The 20,421-nt window shown below is 45.7% G+C and overlaps 1 protein-coding gene across 1 annotated transcript in view; it reads left to right on the top strand.

The window, feature by feature from the left end:
- The window catches only part of DNAH11 (dynein axonemal heavy chain 11), a 319,324-nt gene that overhangs the window by 287,267 nt on the left and 11,636 nt on the right, over positions 1 to 20,421 (top strand). The window contains exons 74-76 of the mRNA XM_075557332.1: positions 3,669 to 3,896; positions 12,352 to 12,543; positions 15,858 to 15,977. Of these exons, the coding sequence (XP_075413447.1) occupies positions 3,669 to 3,896; positions 12,352 to 12,543; positions 15,858 to 15,977 (540 nt within the window). The remainder of the gene's footprint in view (positions 1 to 3,668; positions 3,897 to 12,351; positions 12,544 to 15,857; positions 15,978 to 20,421) is intronic.

Genomic DNA, 20,421 nt, shown 5'->3' with positions numbered 1-20,421 from the left:
GAGTAGAAAGCCTAGTCTTTCTCCCCTGGAGTAGCTGGTGGTTTCAAACTGCCGACCGTGTCGTTAGTAATAAAGTGCATAACCACTACAACACCAGGGGCTTATGTCTGCTTAAACACATCTGTTCAGCTTCCGTGATAATGAACTATCAACTGTTTGTGAGCCAGTTGATGTCAAGCGTGAAGCAACCCCACAGGTCACGGGGAAGGGCTGTAAGGTTTTCAAAGGCTAGCGTTTCAGAGTGGATTACCATGCATGTCTTCTGAAGCCTATATGGGTAGACTCGAACCTCCAACCTTTGGGTCAGCATCCAAGACTATTCACCATGTGCATTACCCAAGGACTCAACTAGTGGCTTAGTTAAGGCCTTGATGGAGACCTTAGGGGGTTGGCCTGGCATGGCGCACCCCCTCCTGCGGTCAGACATTTGTCGGGGGAGAGCTTGTTTTCCAGAGGCTCCAGAGCACTTGCTGCTGAGACATGTTGGCAGCAGTGAGGATCTCCTGAGAGAGAACAGACTTCTTCCAGTGCCCGCGAGGGCCCACCCAGACTAGCCGGAGGAAGCCCATGCTCAAGAGAATTTATTACTCAAAGAAAAGGTTATTTTAATTTATAGGCACACACAGAAAGACAAGTTTAACCTTAAAAAAAATCACGAGGGACTTATTGTTAAAGATGTGCTTTAGCTTCTCTATTACAGACCTGTGATAGTTTTTTTTTCATAGTGCTAAATAGGTAAACTAGAATAAAACTTTCTGTCAACTTCTACATGCCCTGCCCCTCTACCCACACACACACACAGTAATTGGAGGGAGAGACTACTCAAATTCTCGACCACCCTAGCTCCCTGATATTCCTTTGAGTGATACGTAGGTTTAGAAAGGGGGGCCAAGAACCTTGAAGAAAGAGAAGACCAACAAAATTGAACCTTGTTGTATTGTTTGTAATTGACATAAAATTCTATGAATGTTGGCATATGAGATATATATGCTCATTGCCTCCCTGCCATCGAGCCGATGCTGACTCATAGTGACCCTGTAGGACAGGGTAAAACTGCCCCGTGGGTCTTTACTAAAGCATCTCTCTCCCGCGGAGCATCTAGTGGTTTCAAACTGCTGACCTTGCAGTTAGCAATCCATCAAGTAATTGCTATGCCACTGGGGGCGCTATGACAAAGGCACAGAGCCATGCAGGTCACCCTTTAGAAATGGAAGAACTTGGCGTGACTGCATGTGGAGCGGTGCACATGGTAGGAGGCTGACCTCGCAGTTAGCTAGCAGTCCAGGGAATAGTTGCTCCTTCCCAGGGCTCGCTGACTGTCTGTATGCACGCACATGGTAATTCACTGTGCACCAAGCTCCAGAATCGTCCGTGGTGCTCATCCGATGAAGCGCTCTGGAAGTACCGACCTAGTATTTACCAAGGTCCATGATAACTCTGACAACTATGGAGCAGATAGCTTTGTGTTGATGTGCGCTTTTGTTGCTGAGAATATCCGCAGCAAAACACACCCCCCTTTCAGGGGATTCCATATGCACTGTCTGGTGCTGATGATCTTCTCCTAGCTGTATTCTTATCTTCCTCTATTAGAATCAACTCAGGTCCCTACATGACCTTCCCAGTTGCCAGTGCCCCTTTGACCTTATAGAGATGGCTTTTAAAAGAATACAATACTCAAGGGAGATGTTTTTTACTAGTGAGGCTAAACTATTGTGTGGTGTTAGAGAGACTCCAGGGGGCATTTTCAGTTTAATAGGTATAGATTACCTAGGGGCAATCGTTTCAGCGGTTCAGTCAGCTTCCTTGGCCCCCAAAAGTTTAAAGCCAATGAGAATATGAAATTCTGTTTTACATCTTCCCCCTTTTGGTCAGCATTCTTCTTTAGTATCTTTGATCAAAGAGTGCAGTGACGATAGCCAGGCACCAGCCAGTTCTGCTGGTCTCATGAGGCAGTTGTAGATGAAGGCAATTCGTCATGCAGTCCCATATCCTCCGCTTACAGGCTTAGTAGTGGACGAACTGGTTTAATGAAGTATGATAACTAAAAGCCAGAACTACGGAGTGCTCTCCAACCACCCATTTCATTGTCTCCAATAGAGACCTCCTCCTCTCAGATTCCTCTTCATTAGTCTTTAGACTCAACAGCTGTCAAGAAAGAAAAGCTAACAATCACACTCCGTTACAATGTTCCTTCGTTACAATGTTCCAACAACACTGTGGTGACAGCAGCAGACTGTCAAACTTCCTGCCATCAAGCCAGCGAGCCTGTAGGACAGAGTAGAGCTGCCCCTGTGGGTTTCAGACTGTAACTGTTGACACCTTTCTCCTACGGGTGGCTCTGGTTTTGAACCACTGACCTTGTGGCTAGCAACCCAACATGTAACCCACTATGCTACCAGGGCTCCAGAGCAGCAGACCCTCACCAGATGGTCCGTGGAATTCACATCATGGATTTGAAAAGGCGTGTTTCGCTGGTGGAATAAGTGGCTTTCCAGAGGTGTGGATTGGCTGCAAGTGTACAGGGAGACACACCATCCGGCCGGCCCTGGTCCCCAGGCTCGGTGTTAATGTCGGCCTATGACTGAACAGTGCGGGGTGTTTCTGCCCAGCTCCCAAGCCACTCTGGGATCTGTTTACATTTGCCTCGAGTAAACTGTTTAGGTTGGGTGCCCTCGTCTTGTGAAACACACAGGACACAGTTGAGAATAAAAACAATTCAGCCTTTGTTCTTGCGTGAGAGGCACTCTGCAAGAACCCAGAAGCGAGCATGCGGGGAAGAAAGGAACTTAGAACCCGGTCCCACGGGAGGTCCAGATTGCAGTAGCGGGAGTAATGGCCGTCAATTGGCTTCTGCCTTTTTACAACAGAACTGTCTCAAAGGACAGTCCTTCCATGATGACCACCTTCCCCTGCCAGCATCTTAAATGGCTCCGTTAGAAAGCACAGTTGCCTGCCTCTGAGGGCGGTGTTTCGATCACTGTATCAGAAACTCCTGCGAAGCCGCCGAGCCATGCGGCATAGCCTTTCGGGCCTCTCGCTCGGTAGCAATGACCAGGCTGCAGAGGTGTTTGGTACTGGGATTTGCGAATCAGAACTAGAACAAGCCAAGAGTGATATTTCTCCCAGCTTCTGACAATTCCAGGATGGAAGCAAACTGACACGGTACAGAGTGGTGGCGAGCCCCTCTACCTGGCCTTCGTTCACGTCCGCACACGAATGAGGAGGCGTCTGGGTAGAAGGGTTTACTGTCAGAAACATCGAAGTCGATGACTGAGGACAGCTGACCCTTTGGGGTGTCTTAGTGATTACATCTAACTAAATGAACCCAGAAATGACTCAGTCATAGGGTTTTAATTGTAACACCACCACCAAAATATGTGCCAGTCTGGAGGGACTGGTGGGTGGTTAGAAGGAGGTGAACGTGTCGGGAGGAGATTGTGATTAACACAATCTGTGGTGACTTGGAGCATAGACTGTGCCGGTGTTCAATTCGGTTTAGCCTCCCCCCATCTCCCCTCCCCCCCCCCCCCGCAGGATGTGAAAATGAAAGAAATGTTAAATCTGGTTCCCTGGGTTCGCAACAGATCGGCGAACAGGAACATGCTGTATTCGTATAATTTAAGTGAAAGACGTGTTTTGCAGGAATTATAAGTCACACTGTCTTTCAGAATGTCCATTTGGTCGCCAAGTGGCTGGGAACCTTGGAGAAGCTCCTTGAAAGGCTGAGCCAAGGAAGCAACAGTGATTACAGGGTTTTCATGAGTGCAGAGTCTGCCCCGACACCCAGTGAGCATATCATCCCGCAAGGCCTGCTGGAAAATTCCATTAAAATCACCACCGAACCTCCCACGGGCATGCTGGCCAATTTACACGCTGCCCTCGACCACTTTGATCAGGTAAGGACGCGGCGGAAGAGAGGGGTCGGAACTGAAGTCAGACTCCTCTCACGAGTATTTGGCGAGCAGACTCTCACAGCCTCATCAGAGGGCGAGGTGTCACCACTGATGTTCTTCGTCTTTATTTTAATCATTTTATTGGGGGCTCGTACAACTCTTATCACCATCCATCCATTGTATACCAAGCATGTTTGTACATTTGTTGCCATCATTCTCAAAACATTTGCTTTCTGTTTGAGCCCTTGGTATCAGCTCCTCATTCCCCCCTCCCCCCTCCCTCATGAACCCTTGATAATTTATAAATTATTATTTTGTCATATCTTACACTATCTGATGTCTCCCTTCACCCAGTTTCTATTGTCTGTCCCCCAGGGAGGAGGTTATATGTAGATCCTTGTAACCAGTTCCCCTTTCGACCCCACCCTCCTGGTATCGCCACCTCACCACTGGTCCTGAAGGGATTATCCACCTGAGATCCCCTGTGTTTCCAGTTCCTCTCTGTACCAGTGTACATCCTCTGGTCTAGCCAGATTTGTAAGATAGAATTTGGATCATGATAGTGGGTGGAGGGAGGAAGCATTTAGGAACTAGAGGAAATTTGTATGTTTCATCATTGCTACATTGCACCCTGACTGGCTATCTACTCCCCTCGACCCATCTGTAAAGGGATTTCCAGTTGCCTACAGATGGGTCTTAGGTACCCAATCTGCATTCCCCCTCATTCACAGATTTGATTTTTAAAAAAATCATTTTATTGGGGGTTCATACAACTTTTATCACAATCCATACATACATCCATTGTATCAAGCACATTTGTACATTTCTTGCTATCATCATTCTCAAAACATTTGGTTTCTGCTTGAGCATTGGTAGATTTTTTTGTTCTTTGATGCATGATACCTGATCCCTTCAATACCTCGTGATCACACAGGCTGGTGTGCTTCTTCCATGTGGGCTTTGTTGCTTCGAGCTAGAGGACCGCTTCTTTACCTTCAAGTCTTTAAGACCCCAGACGCTATATCTTTTGATAGCCAGACTCCATCAGCTTTCTTTACCACATTTGCTTATGTACCCGCTTTGCCTTCAGCAATTGTGCTGGGAAGATGAGCATCATGGAATGCCAGTTTAATGGAACAAAGTATTCTTGCATTGAGGGAGTACTTGAGTGGAGGCCCAATGCCCTTATACTACCTTAATACTAAACCTATAAATAGATGCACATAGATATATCCCCATTCTCATATATAAATATATTTACATATGTACATACCTTTATTTAGACCTCTATAAATGCGCTTTGCTGTTTAGTTTTTCCTCTATTTCCTTTTACTTTCCTCTTGTCCCACTATCAAGCTCAGCCTTCATTTGGGTTTCAGTAATTCCTCAGTTACATTACCCTTGATCACACCCTATCAGGCCTCCTACACCCTCCTCACCACTGGTTTAGATCACTTGTTGTTCCCTTGTCCATGGGTTTGTAAACAGCACTTCCTTTCCCCCACCTCTCCCTCGCCCATGTCCCCCAGAACCATTGGTCCCATTGTTTTCTCCTCCAGTTTGTTCATCCAGCCTGTCTTATTTAGGCAGACCTGTGAAGATAATAACATGCACAAAAACAAGACAGAGCAAAACAAAGCAATAAAAGAAAATAAAACAATAACAACAAAAAGCCGATGACAACAAAAAAAGCCTGTAGTTAGTTTAAGGACTGTTTATTGGTCTTTAGGAGTCTTTTCTAGTTGAGGCTGATGGGGCTCCTAGCCCTGTCCCCAAAGTCTATTTTTTTGGTATTCCCTGGGGACTTTGTTGCTCTGCTCCCCTTGCTGTTCAGTTGCATGCCCTTAGTGATTTGCCTTGGTGTGGTGGGATCAGGTTGGGCGCAATTCCCACACTGTGTCTCCAGTGTTGTCCCCTGTAGGGCTAAGGGATGTCATGTCTCATAGTGGGGCCAGCCATTTGTTCTACTATGTGGATTGGCTGCTCTAAGTGGGAATATCGTCCTCAAGGGTTGGCAGGCCAGGATGTGCTCCACTCTCTCTTCCTCCCCCTTCATTTGCTGCGTGTTCTCTGATCAGACATGTCCCTCTCCCTGAGCTGCAGCTTCAGTTCTGTCCTCTGAAATAAGTTCTTTGGGGGAATCTCTGATGTTCCCATGCGTTCATTTCCTCTTCCAATGACTAGGAAATATATTTACGGTAGGTTTCACCCTAAACCTAAGAAAACTATCGAAATGTGTTTACAAGAACCAACCCAGCTACCTTTTTAAGGAATCTACTTTTAAAGACAAATGTGACAGACTCATTTCTCTTAGGCTGACCAGACACCGAAGAGCTGGCCCACAGGTTAGTGGCTTCCACGTTCCCAGAGGCGCCTGGGGAAACAAGCATGGTGCTTTCAGCAGGTGACAGCCTTGAAGAACAATGAGGCGATCCGACTGTGCACATAGGGGCCCAGGCGGAGAAATGGACAGTGAGGAGATCGGTTGGTCTTGTTGATGGTGACAATTATGGCAGCAGCATGGGAAGAGCTTCAGTATATTGTAGGCCTGGCTTTGAATTAGACCATTTAAGCCCCTTTTACCAAAGTATGTTCATATTACCTTCTTATTTCTATTCCACTTTCCTTCCGAAATAACATCAGGCATAAGTGAATTATACACAAGTGAGTGACACTCTCCTGGTATCTTTGCTCCTGTCACTCTGTTGATCTAAATGGTCACAATAGAACTGTTATCCAGAAAGGGGCATACGTGAGTACTGCCCTTCCTGTTTGCCTGTCTCGTCTGTGTGTTTGTAGCTGTTAAAATCTTACATGACTCTTTGGCGAAAATAATTGCCTATCTCAGAGAGTGATGTTTCAGTCACTGTGTGGAGAACCCCCCAAAGCCGGAGAGCGCGTGGGGTATGGCCTCTCTCCTCCCTCAGTCCCGCCTCTCAAGGGCTGGTGGCACCAGAAGGCCTCATCAAGACTTTCCGGCTTCTTTGTTGCTTCTGCTCTGAGCGTCCATTCTTTCCTCTCCTTTCTTGGAAATCCTGGGTAAACAACACTTTCATTAAGAGAATTGAACATTAAAGAGGAAATACACGGTTTAGTGATGAATGTTCAACTCCCTGGTATAAATTGGTCGCTCTCTGTGAGGCATGCCAGCGGGCTGAACTTTTTCTCCAGCACCTCCTGGGACAGTGCCCAAGCCAGCATTATGAGGGAATTACAATAATTGGCCACCTCAGAAAACAGTGTTGAAGAATACAGTTAATTACTTAATTAGATAATTGAGTAATTTGTAGCATATATGTGTATATATATTAGACTACGTAACCAGAAGGCATTTAAAAAGTTGAATTGATTAAATGTTTGAAATATGCTTTTATCCTAAGTACAGCAGGCATCTATTTTTTTATCTCTTACAGTTTCTGGCTTTTATAATGTTTGCCATTTGCAAGCTGTTTCCCAAAGTGTACAAAACTTTGGAATTGTGATATAGTTCAAGAAGATTTGTCTTACTCCCAGAGGAAATAGTTTTTATTCATGAACACTGAACATTACATGAAAAAAATACTTCCAGTCCCAAGTCCCATTGTCCTTCAAACTTTTGGGTAAAAACTTGCTTGAGAATCTGGTAAAACAGTAGATATCTTCCCCAAAGAAACGACCTGTTTTTAAAGGGCTGCCACACCATGATGCCAGTGCATGGATTCCCCTGAAGTCTGGGCACGAATTCACCAGTCCAGAGCACCTCGGTTTGTCTATCCAAGGATGTGTTGGGTCCCCTGACATCTGCCAAAGGGAGATCACAATTATTGGAAAAGCTTACAAAAACTTTAAGAGGAAATGTTACTTACCCAGTGGGAAGGATGCTTTGAAACATGAAGAGTAAGTTTGACCCTGAGTAGCTAAAGCAAAGACCACCGGCTGAGAGATACACTAACCAAACCTGTCATCGCAGCAGTATTAGCTAAAGCCAACCAGCCAACCAAAAGCCGGAAAGAAACGTTTCAAACTTGAGAGGAGCTTATGAATGGGGATCTGCTGTTACGTTAGAAACAACAGGCGGTTTTGATTCCGATTGTGTCACTCGAGCACGTTCGCCTGCGTCCCTGTGCTCCCTCACGTTCCATGAATCAATTCCCAGAAGCCTTTTCTCGGGTGGAATTAGAGTTGTTAGAGAAGCATACATATGAAAGAAACACAAAATAACAGAGACTTAAGGACTATAAAAACATTCCTGTCACTTTGGCTTGCTGGATGCAGCTGGCTGATAGCTGAGAACCACAGAGTTGCTTCAACCCAGACCCTCTGCACTTTACCCTTCTGCCACCTGGGGAATGACACTCCTCTTCGTGGTCCAGTGTGGTCGCCAGTGTGGAAACCCTCACATCCAGGCTCCCAGAAGTAGGTGGAAGAAAGAACAAGAGGACAAAGGAAACATGCTTACTTTTTTATTATTTAAGATTCTGTTAGCAAGATAATACACAGTACATCTGTTTTTCACATTTTGGGTCAAATATAGTCACATCAAAATACCTAGTTACAGGAGAGGTTGTAAAAACTACAAATATCTTGGACAATCATAAGCTGTTTATGCCCACCTGAAAGTTGAGGATAAGACATGATAGAGGGAGCAGTTAGACTCTGATCTCCCAAATCTATCCTCTTGGGGTTCATCTGATCCATAAATGACCCAGATGGACAGATGACCTCTTTCCTCATGTTGTCCACTTTCAGCTTAGTTGCATCTACTGCTTGAGAATGTTGTCATAAAAAAGTACTGTTTTGACTTTTTTCACACTGTGTGTGGTGTGTGGTAGGTGCCTTGGAGACGATTCGGACTCGGCATCCCTACAGGAAACAGAAGGCAACACTGCCCGGTCACTCCCCAGCCTCGTATGCTTGAGCCCGTAGTTGCAGCCACTGTGTCCGTCCATCTTGTCAGGGCCTCCCTCCTTTTCCTCCCCCTACTTTACCAGCCTGATGTCCTTCTCAGGGACTGGTCTCTCCTGCTGATGTCCTTCTCAGGGACTGGTCTCTCCTGCTGATGTCCTTCTCAGGGACTGGTCTCTCCTGTTGATGTCCTTCTCAGGGACTGGTCTCTCCTGCTGATGTCCTTCTCAGGGACTGGTCTCTCCTGCTGATGTCCTTCTCAGGGACTGGTCTCTCCTGCTGATGTCGAGAACATAAGATGAAGTCTCCCCATCCTTACCTCTCAGCAGCACTCTGATGGGACTTCTTCCAAGACAGATCTGTTTCTTCTTTTGGCAGCCCATAGCACTTTGAATGCTCTTCACTAACACCATAAGTCAAACGCATCGATTCTTCTGTCTTCCATCTTCAGTGTCCAACTGTTACATGCCTAGGAGGCAACTGGAAATACCATGGCTGGAGTCAGACACACCTTAGTCCTCAGTGTACCTTCCTTGCTTTTCCACACTTTAAAAGAGGTCTTGAGTAGCAGATTGACCCAGAGCAATGCATCCTTTGTTCTCTTGACTGCTGCTTCCAGGAGCATTGATCGTGGATCCAAGCAAGAGGAGATCCCTGATGGCTGGATCGTCAGATTATTTTCTAAAGAAAGAATAGAGGTGTTTTCCTGTAAAAGTTTGCAGGCAGTAACAAGTCACTGATATAGTGCATGTACAGTTGGTGGTTGTGTGCATCCAGGCACGTCAGTATACCACGCTTGCTCCCTGTTCATAATGTTCTTGTTTATTTTCTGATCCTCCTTTATCCTTTGGTTTGCAAAAGTACCATTGGCCTGGAGTATGAAATGGTAGGTACCTTCATACTTTCTCCTAGGAAAACACGATTAAAATTTCCTCCTACTACAGCTATATTGCCAAAACACATGAAAATAGGCATTTTGTTTTTAAGTACTTAAGATGGAACAAAATCAGTTATATGAATGATAGTTTGATGTACTTAGTGATTATAGCTTCGTGGACGTTATGCAGACTATGCGTAATTCAAGGAGATGTTAAGTGGCTTGTTAGATCATAATTTGTAAGGAAAAATTTGGTAACTTCTATTAGGTCTCTAGAAAATTTCTTATGTTTAAAGGTAATATTTTTTGTATCTTGTTTAAGGCTAATTTTAGTTATATGGTTTCTCTGTCCTTCTTGTACACGCTTGTCTTTTACTTGACAATTGGTTGTGGAAAAGTTTTACTTCATGACTGTGTTTTCCCAAACTCTATAAATGACTTAAAAATGCCCTAGTGGTTAGGATGATCTGGGAACTTAATAAGGAGCGTTGGTGGTTCTGTGTGTGTTTTCCCCTGTTCCTGGGGAGAGAGAGAAGGCTTTTCTGTTTGTTCCTGTAAAGATTTACAGCCTCAGAAACCTGATATAGCAGGTGGAGAAGGAATATTTTTTTCTGCCAATGGCCATTTGGAATTTATAACATCGTTCAAAGGCCTTACTGGTCAAATATTTAATCCCTGCTGTGGTGGCCAGAACAGCTTCTCTTTGGTGATGCATGTCCTAGTAGCTCGTATTGATGGCTCCGTGGGCCTTCTATGGCCCGAGGACTGGACATTCCCCACATTGCTATTTAGGCTCACTGTAAGTCATAATAGAAGCCCTAGTCAGGTAAATACTGGACTGCTAATCACTAGGTCATCAGTTCAAGCCCATCACCCACTCTGGGAGAAAGCTGAAACCGTCTGCTCCTACGAGCATGAGAAACCCTGGGGGGCTGCGTTGGGTTGGAATTGACTCAGTGGCACGAGGAGGGTGTAAGTCAGAACAGGCTGGTCGGCAGTGGGTATGACTGTGCTTTGGAGTGACGGAATTGGAGCAGCACTACACGCGGCAACGTCTGGAACTGAGTGTGGACCGTGCGCCCATAGGCAGCGGCCTTGGTTTGTATTAGAGGTGTTCTGGAAGCCCAGCTCTGAACCCCCACCGTGAAGGTCACCGACATACTTTGTAAACGGCATGTGCCTGACTCGTTGGAAATGGGGACTGGCTGGAGTTTGGCGGGAAGATGCGGACTTGGCTCTTCCATCTTCCCGTCACACTCCCCATCAGCCAAGGGGCGAGTCATCAGCGGTTTCCTCCTTCGCTTTCTTCCCCCGTGAGAACTGCCAGACCTGGGAACCAGTAAAGCAGTACTTCTAAGCCGGAGATGGAAGTTCGGGCCCTGAAGCGTGGTAGCTTTCCTTCTGCGTCTTCGGGGAATCCTCGCGGTCATGTTTGCAGACACGCCGTATGCCTTTCTATCCTCCCAACAGTGAGTTTTACTCACGTCCATTGGGAAGAAACCATATGTTGTCATGATTCTCGTACTTACTCAGGCTCAGGTGCTGTAACAGAGCCCAAAGTACAGCGATTCGAAGAAGACAGAGCCCTATTTCTCTCACACATCATAGGCAGGTCTGCTCCAGGCCATCCGCTCCTCTAAACCTCGACCAGACCTGAAGCACGACTCAAACTTGCCCAGCCGCCATCATTGCTACCCCCTAGGAAAGGGAAGAGTGACAGCCAGGGCAAGAGGTGTCCATGTAAGCAAACGACACGGCGCCCACATCAGTTCTGCTCACATTCGACTGGCGAGAAAGCGGTCACATGGCCCACCTGCCTTGACGAGAGGCTGAGCAACAGCCTGCCGCTAAGTGACCATGTGCTCAGCTAACCTCGGAACCAGGTGACATGGATGGCTGTGCTGAAGGAGCACTTGCCCGCTCACAGTGGTAATGATAAGGAGATGCTTGGGTCGTCCCCATTTTACAAAGACAAGTGTGTACAGGAACATGGTGTTTAGCGGTTATGACGTCTGGCCTGAAAGGTGGGTCTGCTTTTCCCGCGTGCCTAGAAGCTTGCTTAAGAATAACCAGAGTCACTGATAAAACATACAACTTTCCTCTAGCTGTTTAATGCTTCCTCCCCCACTATTATGACCCCAGTTCTACCTTATAAATCCACTTAACCAGAGCAAGTATACTGGTACAGATCAGAGCTGGAAACCGATCACAAGGATCTCCATATAACCCCCTTCCAGGGGGATGAACAGCAGAAAAGTCGATGAAGGGAGACCGCAGTCGGTGTAAGACATGAAAAAAAATTATGGATTATTAAGGGTTCAGAAGGGAGGGAGGAAATGGGCTGATACCAAGGGCTCCAGTAGAAAGACAATGTTTTGAGAATGATGAAGGCAACAGATGTATAAATGTGCTTGACACATGGATGGTTTGTGATAAGAGTTGTATGAGCCCCCCCAATAAAATAATTAAAAAAAAACACTAACCAGAGCAAAGCCAAGGGTTCCTCTGTAGTCCACCGCCGCGCAGCACCCAGGGCCCGGTGTTGGCCACACTGACAGGGTGGGTGGGCTCTGGAGTCATTAAACATGGTCTGTATTTCACTCCAGTCCTTTGTTGGAATATCGAGAATGTAGACTAGACCCTGACCCCTGGAAACTGTACAGAAGGTAACCAGACATTGTTGTGCTTCTCCCCCAGGATACACTTGAAATGTGCTCCAAGGAGCAGGAGTTTAAAAGCATCCTCTTCTCTCTGTGCTACTTCCACGCCTGCGTGGCTGGGAGGCTGCGGTTTGGCCCCCAGGGCTGGAGCCGCAGCTACCCCTTCAACCCCGGGGACCTCACCATCTGTGCCAACATCCTCTACAACTACTTAGAGGCAAACCCTCATGTAAGTGCGCCCTTCCGAAGACCGGGCGGAAGCTGCTGCCAGCCCTTGGGTGCTATCAAAAGGGGCCATCATTGCTCTCCTGAATCATCTCTTGATGATTAAAATAGCTGACACTCTATGTGCATCTTCTGCTAAGTGTGAAAATAAACCAGACCAAAGGTTTCCTAGTGGTGGATGCTTGAACTTCCTGATGAGGGTCAAGCTAGTTCCACATCAGCAGCTCAGTGCCCTGCCACACACACACACATACACACACACACACACACACACACACACACAAACACACCACCACCAAAAAAATGTCCTTCATTATGTTAACAAAAACAGTGGTTTACATGTGCATATATGCCAGATTCATTAGGCAGGTAATGAAGCATTTGCACAAATGTAATTACATACAGCAATTCTGACAGTTCATAACACTGCATTAATAATCACTACAATTAGTTCTGATGATGGAAGCAATTTACAGCGCGTCACATGTGTAAATAATGGTGCATTTCCTGCATGTCATTATTATGTATTAACGATGCCACCTTGTTGTGACTTTCAGTAATGGTCCCCTTGATTTGAAGTTAAAAGTCGAAGAATGATCTTATTTCGTAGCCAAAATGTGCTTTACAGAGGAGTATGGGAATGCTTTGGCCAAGAATATTTGTGTAAATTCTTATGAGCCAAACGATTACATTTCAAGAGAGAACCATTTCTAAGGATTCCCTTGCTTATCCCCTTTAAGAGAAACTTTCTTGGTGAAGTCAAATCTCTTCAACTTAGGGATATATTTTGTCCAAAACAAATAGGACAGGCATTTTTGTCCAGGGACGCAACACTGTCTGCAGAGGGCCTTGAAGAGCCCATCCAAGTACCAACAGCTGCTCGATGTTGTCTGGGCAACCCTTGTCTCACCACTTTATTCATCGCAAACATCTCAAAGTCCACCCGCGGCTTTGCTTTACGTGCACTTGGTATTTAACATGGAAAGACCTTCCAGGTCTACCATTTTGTAGCATTAAGGTACCAATCGAATCTGCTGATGCTGAGCATATTTTTGAGCATTCTAGCAATGACTGTGGATTTTCCCAAGCGTTGTCCAAGCTGTGGCGCTGTGTAAGCGGAGGGAGAAAGACCAGGCTGTCGATGCCCACAGAGTCGCAGTCTTGGAAACCCACAGGGGCAGCTCTACCCTGTCCTAGAGGGCCATCATGCATTGGAATTGACTTGATGGCAGAGAGCTCCTTGCTTCTTGGGGGGGGGGGGGGGAGGGTGCAGTAGAAGAAAAACAGAACTGCTCCTAACTGAAAGTCTCGGGGAGCAGGCAGCCTCCTCTTTCTCTGGTGCAGCTGCTAGTGGGTCTGCACCGCAGTGTTTGTGACTCTCCATCTAACGCTGAGCCCACAGTGCCACCAGGACTCCTTGGTCATGTAATAGCTGTCTGATTCTTGCATATTATTCCCATGAAACTGAGTCCAGGGCTTGATAGCTCATAGCTGCTGGCTCCTGCTCAAGATTGAGGCGGAAATGAAGGGTGAAAACGGGGGAATTAAAAACTCGTGTTCTTCTCTAGCTCCACACTCTGAAACTTGGTAATACTGGTTGACCGTCTGAATCATGCTGCTGCTTCGCCCTGTGGTGTCCCAGGGTCAGCTTCAGGACACACACTCATGTCTCTCCTGGGTCTCGAGTCAAGTCCTTTGCCATGCATCAGAGAGCAAGTGACCAGGATTCTGGAACTACCTTGCTGTATATGTACAATGCATACACAACGCCCTTTGCAAGAAGGTGTACGCACCAAGTAGGTCACGATTTGCTGAGAGACAAGGTCAAGATTTGCTGAAAGACCATCCATTATGGAGACCCGAGCTGATTAAAATCTTGAGGGAGACACATGGAGAGCAGCATTAATTAAATGTAATCAGGAGGGAAAATCAAATTAAGAAGTTTGCGCTCCCCATCTATTTCCGCTCTATGGAAGGCAGGTCATGGAGCGGTAGAGAAAGCTCGTTTCTCCTTGATTTTGTCCATTCACATCCAGCCCAGCTAAACAAAGACGTCTTTGAGGTCCATTTATTCAAATTCAAATCTACTCCTAGCAAGTACGTTGGAGTAGCTGAAGTAATTTTACTTGTTCTGTTCTGTCACATCATGCAACAAATGAAGGCTATAATTAAGTTTTTACTTGAACTGTTGGGAGGCATGTACTGCCCTTGAGGATACAAAGGTTCCTGTCCGGAAAGGCGTCATCACAAACTGGCATGTTTTGCAAACCCAGAAGAAGCGGAAGGGTAGCAAAAAGAGGCTTCAAACCCTGCTAAGCCAAATAAAGACGAGATACAGCGATTTCGTGACTAAAACATAGGATGGTCATTAGTTCCAACGGAGGGAACAGCCATTTCGTCCAGCCATGCCATCAACTGAGCCCTTTGGTCCTTCCATGGCAAAGGGGTTCATTTGCCTTAGCCTTTTGGGAAATGATGGCATTCTAAATACATATTGAATTTAAACTCTGCGGATTCTCCTTTGCCTGAATCAGATCATTAAAATGGATGAAAATCAGGTAAGAAAAATAAAATTCCTCAGTCCCCTCGAACCAATCTCCTCGAGTTTTGCATGATACTTGAACTATATAAACTGATGATTCTGGTTGGCTGTAAAAAGAATCTGGGCACTCAGTGTGCAGAGGGCTGTGGGTGACAGCGAGGCCCAAAATGTGTTTGCAGAGTCTTCGCATGCGGCCACTGGACGAAGGACTACTGCAGACAGAGTTAGCTGACGATGTAACTGCTTACCATGTGTCTTCCCCCTCCGGACCCTTCTTTAACTTGTTCTGGTGTTTATTATTCTCTACCTTTTGGAGCAAACTGATCTGTGCTTTATTTTATTGTTACTGATGAGGTTTTTCAGTATGGTTTTCTTCATATGGAATTCAGGATAGGTAAATCTGTAGAGATCGTAACTAGATTAATAAATCCTTAAGGTTATAACAGAGGAGGTTGGGGGACAATGGGAAGTTAACAGCAATGGATACATGAATGAAGAAAATAATCAAAAATGGATTATATAACTCCTTTTAGTATATTTGAACAATTGAATTGTATCTTATGCAAACTTTATGTCAATGAAATGGTTTGAGTTTTTTTAATGAAAATTTCCATGGAATACATTAAAAACACATGGAAGACCATTTCCTCAATTCTAAACCCTTTTTAAATGCTTGGATTCAGGGAGGCTGGGGAACTCTGGGTCATGCCCAGAGGCAGATTGCTGAACCTGGAGAGGACATTAATGTGGTTTCCTTCCCATACCCACCCAACCAGGTCCCATGGGAAGACCTGCGCTATCTCTTCGGCGAGATCATGTATGGGGGCCACATCACGGATAACTGGGATCGCAAGCTCTGCCGAGTGTATTTAGAAGAATTCATGAATCCATCTCTGGTAAAAATGTTCTTGCTTTCATTTCACTGAAGAAAATTCTCTAAGAATTTTACAAATGAATTTCACTTATTATATAAATGGATACTGTGTGTGTGTGTGTGCGCGCGCGCACGCACGTCTGGAAGTTATTAGAAAAAGCCGAATCTCAGGCCATCTATTGGACTCACCGCATCTGAATCTGCCTTTCAGCCCAGGTGGTTTCATATGTGAGTTGGAGTGTGACTGGGTGAAGCACACTTGATTTTTATAAAGGGGTACACAAAGCTGGCATTTTCACCCCATTTCACAGGCCTAGATACGAAGGCACGGTGATTGGCCCCAGATGGCTAAGGTAAACCACTTCTGCTACAATGCAGCTCTCTATTTCCGTCCTAGGACTTGTTCTTGTTAGGAGACATTGTTAGTTCGGACTCCTGGGCACTGCTTAAAACAAGAGGGCCGCTGCCCAGTGCTGCACCCTCCTCACTACTGTCAGGTTGGAACTCATTGCTGCAGCCACTGTCTCGATCCCATCTTCTTTTTCACTGACCTTCAACTTCACCTAGCATGATCTTCCCTGATAATGTGAAAAAAAATGTATGTGAGACCAAGTCTCACCATCCTCGCTTCTAGGGAGCCTTCTGACTATGCTTCTACCAGGCAATTTGTTTGTTGTTCATGGTACTTTGAATATTCTTCAGCAACACGATAATTCAAATGAATTAATTATTCTGCAGTCTTCTTTATTTATTGTCCAACTTCCACTTGCATTTGAGGCCACTGAAAAGATCATGGCTTGGATCAGGTCTGCCTTCATCCTCAATGTGACCTCCTTTCCTTGCTCCTTCACACTTTAGAGGTCATGTGCAGCAGACTTGCCCAGTGCAATCCACTTGTTCTCTCAACTGCTGCTTCCATGAGCATCAATTGTGGATCCAAGCAAGATGAAATCCTTGAGAACTGTTTCTGTTTAACATGCTACCTATGGGTCAGGTTGTGAGGATTTTGGTTTCCTTTGCACTGAGCTGTGATCCACAGGGAAGGTTGCAGTTCTTGACCTTCATCAGCAAGTGCCTTAAGTCCACCTCACTTTCAGCAAGCAAGGCTGTGTCATCTGCCTGCGGCGGGTTATTAAGCCTCCTTCCTCCGGTCCTGGTGCTGCATTTTTCTTCATGTGGCCCCGCTTTTTGGATTACTTGCTCAGCCTACAGATTGATAGTGAGCGGTCACAATCCAGATACACACCTTTCCTGATTTTAAATCAACATTATTCCCTTATTCTGTCCTTTTGACTGCCTCTTAGTATTTCACTATAGTTTTCTTTCCCTATCATAGAAGGCACGCAGGAAGCTGAGGTCTGATCACTAGCTCCTCACTAAATCTCCATGCGCAAGAAAAATGCGGTGACGGGTAGACAAGGTGCATCCCTCTGTGGGAATGTAGAGCCAAGAGCACTTTCCCACCACACTATTTCTTGCTAACCCTGTTTCTGCACAATGAAGGAACGCCAAGGGCTTCTCTTTTTTTACAAGGACACACACCTCATTTTGCATGTTAAAGTGCTTAAAAGCAGTGGTTACACTTTGCTCCTGCAGTGGAGTCCCCGGGTGGGACATGGTAATGCCTTCAGCTGCTAACTGCAACATGGTAGGTTCAGGTCCACCCAGACACCACAGCAGACCTGGCCATCTACTGCCAGGAAAAAAATGCCTTGGAAATCCTACTTACACATACAGATTTCTCATGAGTCAGAGTCAACTTGACAGCATCCATTTGCTCCTTATGAGCTCGTGGGTACAGAGCCCTGATGGTATAGTGGTTATGTGTTGGGCTGTGTTCCACATGGTCAGCAGTTCAAAACCACCAGGAGCTTCATTGGAGAATGGACTTTCTATTCCCATAAACAGTTACAGTGATACCCACAGGGGGTCCCCGAGTCAACATTGACTCGATGGCAGCAAGCAAGTTGAGGGCCTACTTCTTAAAAGCCCAAGGTACTCTGTGCTGTATCATCTCTACATCCAGTGGGGCAAGTGACCAACTGTGATTATAGGAGTGTCCGTATTTATTTTTAATAGCTTGAGCAATCGCCTATTTATAATTTCTATGGAAACCTTACATCGGTGGAATATTCCATAGTTTGGATCACCTTATTTCTCTCTTCTGAGAAGGAATATAATTAATTGTCTAGCAGAAGGTGTGGTGGTGTAGATGAACTAAGAAAATTAGGGACAGATTTTTTTTTAATAACTTGTAATGCTGTTGGTAGACCTTCTAACAAATGTGGGGCAGGACACAGACTTCCTGGTGTGTGACCATTGTTTGTTTCCATGGGCTGGGAGTCTCCTGGTCTTTGCTCAGTTCGAATGAGCAGAATTTCACATATCAGGACACTTTCAATTTAACACAATTGGAAGGCACTTCTCAGAAGAGCATCCGGAACAGGTTACCATGGAGATGGAGAAGATAAACGTGTGCAACCTTTCCAGAGGCTGGTTTCTGGGGGTGATGGTGGAGGCTAAGGACAGTGAGGGATTCTAGTGGGTGGCCGCTCCACTGGTTCAGGCCTACAGCTACATGAGTGTTGCTAAACGAGACGGTCCATTCACCTTCACAAGGCTGGACACCTGTTCAAATAATTGTGAAATATAGGTGGTGAAATCCGAGGGGCATCCCTGGTGTGGGTCAGGTCTCTGGAAGTCAAGTAGCCGGTCTTCCCCACGGATCTCGCAAGGACTGCAAGATCGAGACCTTGGCTTGGCAATCTTGTATCCTTGCTGGTCCATTTGACACAGCAAAGGAAATCAAAGCCCTCTTTGACTGAATGAATCTCAGACTCTCCAAATCCCATTTACCTGTCCCCTGCTCGTGTTGTCTGTATTAGCAACTTTATCCAGCGCGCCAGCATCTATCTGTTGGACGTCTCGTTGCCACTTCTCACGTTGGTGAACTTACTGGGGAATTTGTACCATTGGTTTTGTTGGAGTGTGATCATTCGTGATAGCCTGTGACTGGCGAGAGTTTACAAGTTCCTCTGCACGTATCCACAGAATCAGTTTTCAGTGAGAGCTTCCTGTCAGAAGGATGGATGAGTTTGTCTGTACCCCAGGAGAGTCAGTTCGTCTCACCCTGCTCAATGACAATGGGCAGGCTTCTGAAGGCCTCTGGTCACAGCGAGAGAGACCCTGTTCTCATTTAAGGCTTATGCTTGGCAGTGCTAAACAAGTAATGCAGTGAGTTATTTTTGGAAAATAAACTGTCTAGTCAGATTAAAGTTATATAGAAATCATTTCAGTGATAAGAATAAGAATGTCGAATAAAAGTGAAACAAGAACTTAAATATCAAGCCCTTGGCTATAGATTCGGTGTGATTTTAGACAAAATACTGAAACTCTCTGAGCCTCAGTCTCACCATTTCTGAGGATGACCAGCTGATGGGTTTGTTATCAGGATTAAAGTTCTCGTTACAAGGTTGAGAACATAATGCTTAATAGATAAGTTGTTTTTATTAGTAATGTAGTATAGACAGGGCTTTCTACTCCCAGAGAGTCAGTCTCAAACTCACGGGGCAAAGCTCCCCTCCGTCCCAGAGGATCCCTGAGTTGGCAGCAATTTGATGGTCCTGAGTGATACATTTTGATAACACTTGTGATTGTTTCACACTTGATTTATTCATTGAATCCACGAAGGTAACGGTGAGGCTCTTATTACATAACTGCCTGTGTCTGGCTCGCTACCACGCGATCCACGTGTTACGTCAGCTCCTCACTCCAACTCTACACGCGAGGTGTTCTTGTCCCAATGCACCTGAAAGGGCACTCAGTGCAGAGACCAAGTGACTGGTCAGTGGCAAACCACCATCTGAACTCCCAGTCATCTTCCAAAGTCTCGTCTTTCTCTGCACCACCTTGCTGATCCGTGTGAAGGGCTTGTGGCACAAGTTGTAAACAAAAAACAGCACAGAGAAAAATGATGGGCAATCCAGGAGGCTGAAGTTCTAGTTTCAACTTGCTGCTCCACGTGCTATCTGTACTCCTCGTGCCTCAGTTTATTTATTGGTGAAACTGAAGGTATTGGGTTAGAAAATCACTCATGTACAATCAACTGTCTGAAAATTCTTGTTGGTGCTTCAATTCATAAGGGATCCACGTGAACCAGTGTAGGGTTGTGCTTGGTAGGGGTTTCAAAGGAGCTTCTGGGTGGGCTTGAACCTACAGACATTGGTAGTGGCCCAGCATGTTAGCCCTTTCACCACCCAGGGACTCCTGCAGGCTTGTCATACAGCTGCCTTTGTAATACAGCCCAGTCCGGCTCAGCACTCCATGAAGATGGGGTAGCAAGTAGACGTTCCGTGGAGAGGTGTTTGCTGAACACAGATGATGTGATTAGTGACGCCAAACACACTACAGAGTAAACGTAGATCTTCAAGATGTAACAAGACCAATCATCAACAGTCTATCATATG

The sequence above is a fragment of the Tenrec ecaudatus genome, chromosome 9 (assembly GCF_050624435.1).
Source record: "Tenrec ecaudatus isolate mTenEca1 chromosome 9, mTenEca1.hap1, whole genome shotgun sequence".
In the NCBI taxonomy this organism is placed as follows: Eukaryota; Metazoa; Chordata; class Mammalia; order Afrosoricida; family Tenrecidae; genus Tenrec; species Tenrec ecaudatus.
Note: the sequence above shows the minus strand (reverse complement) of the source record. Positions and strands in the feature narration are given on the sequence as shown.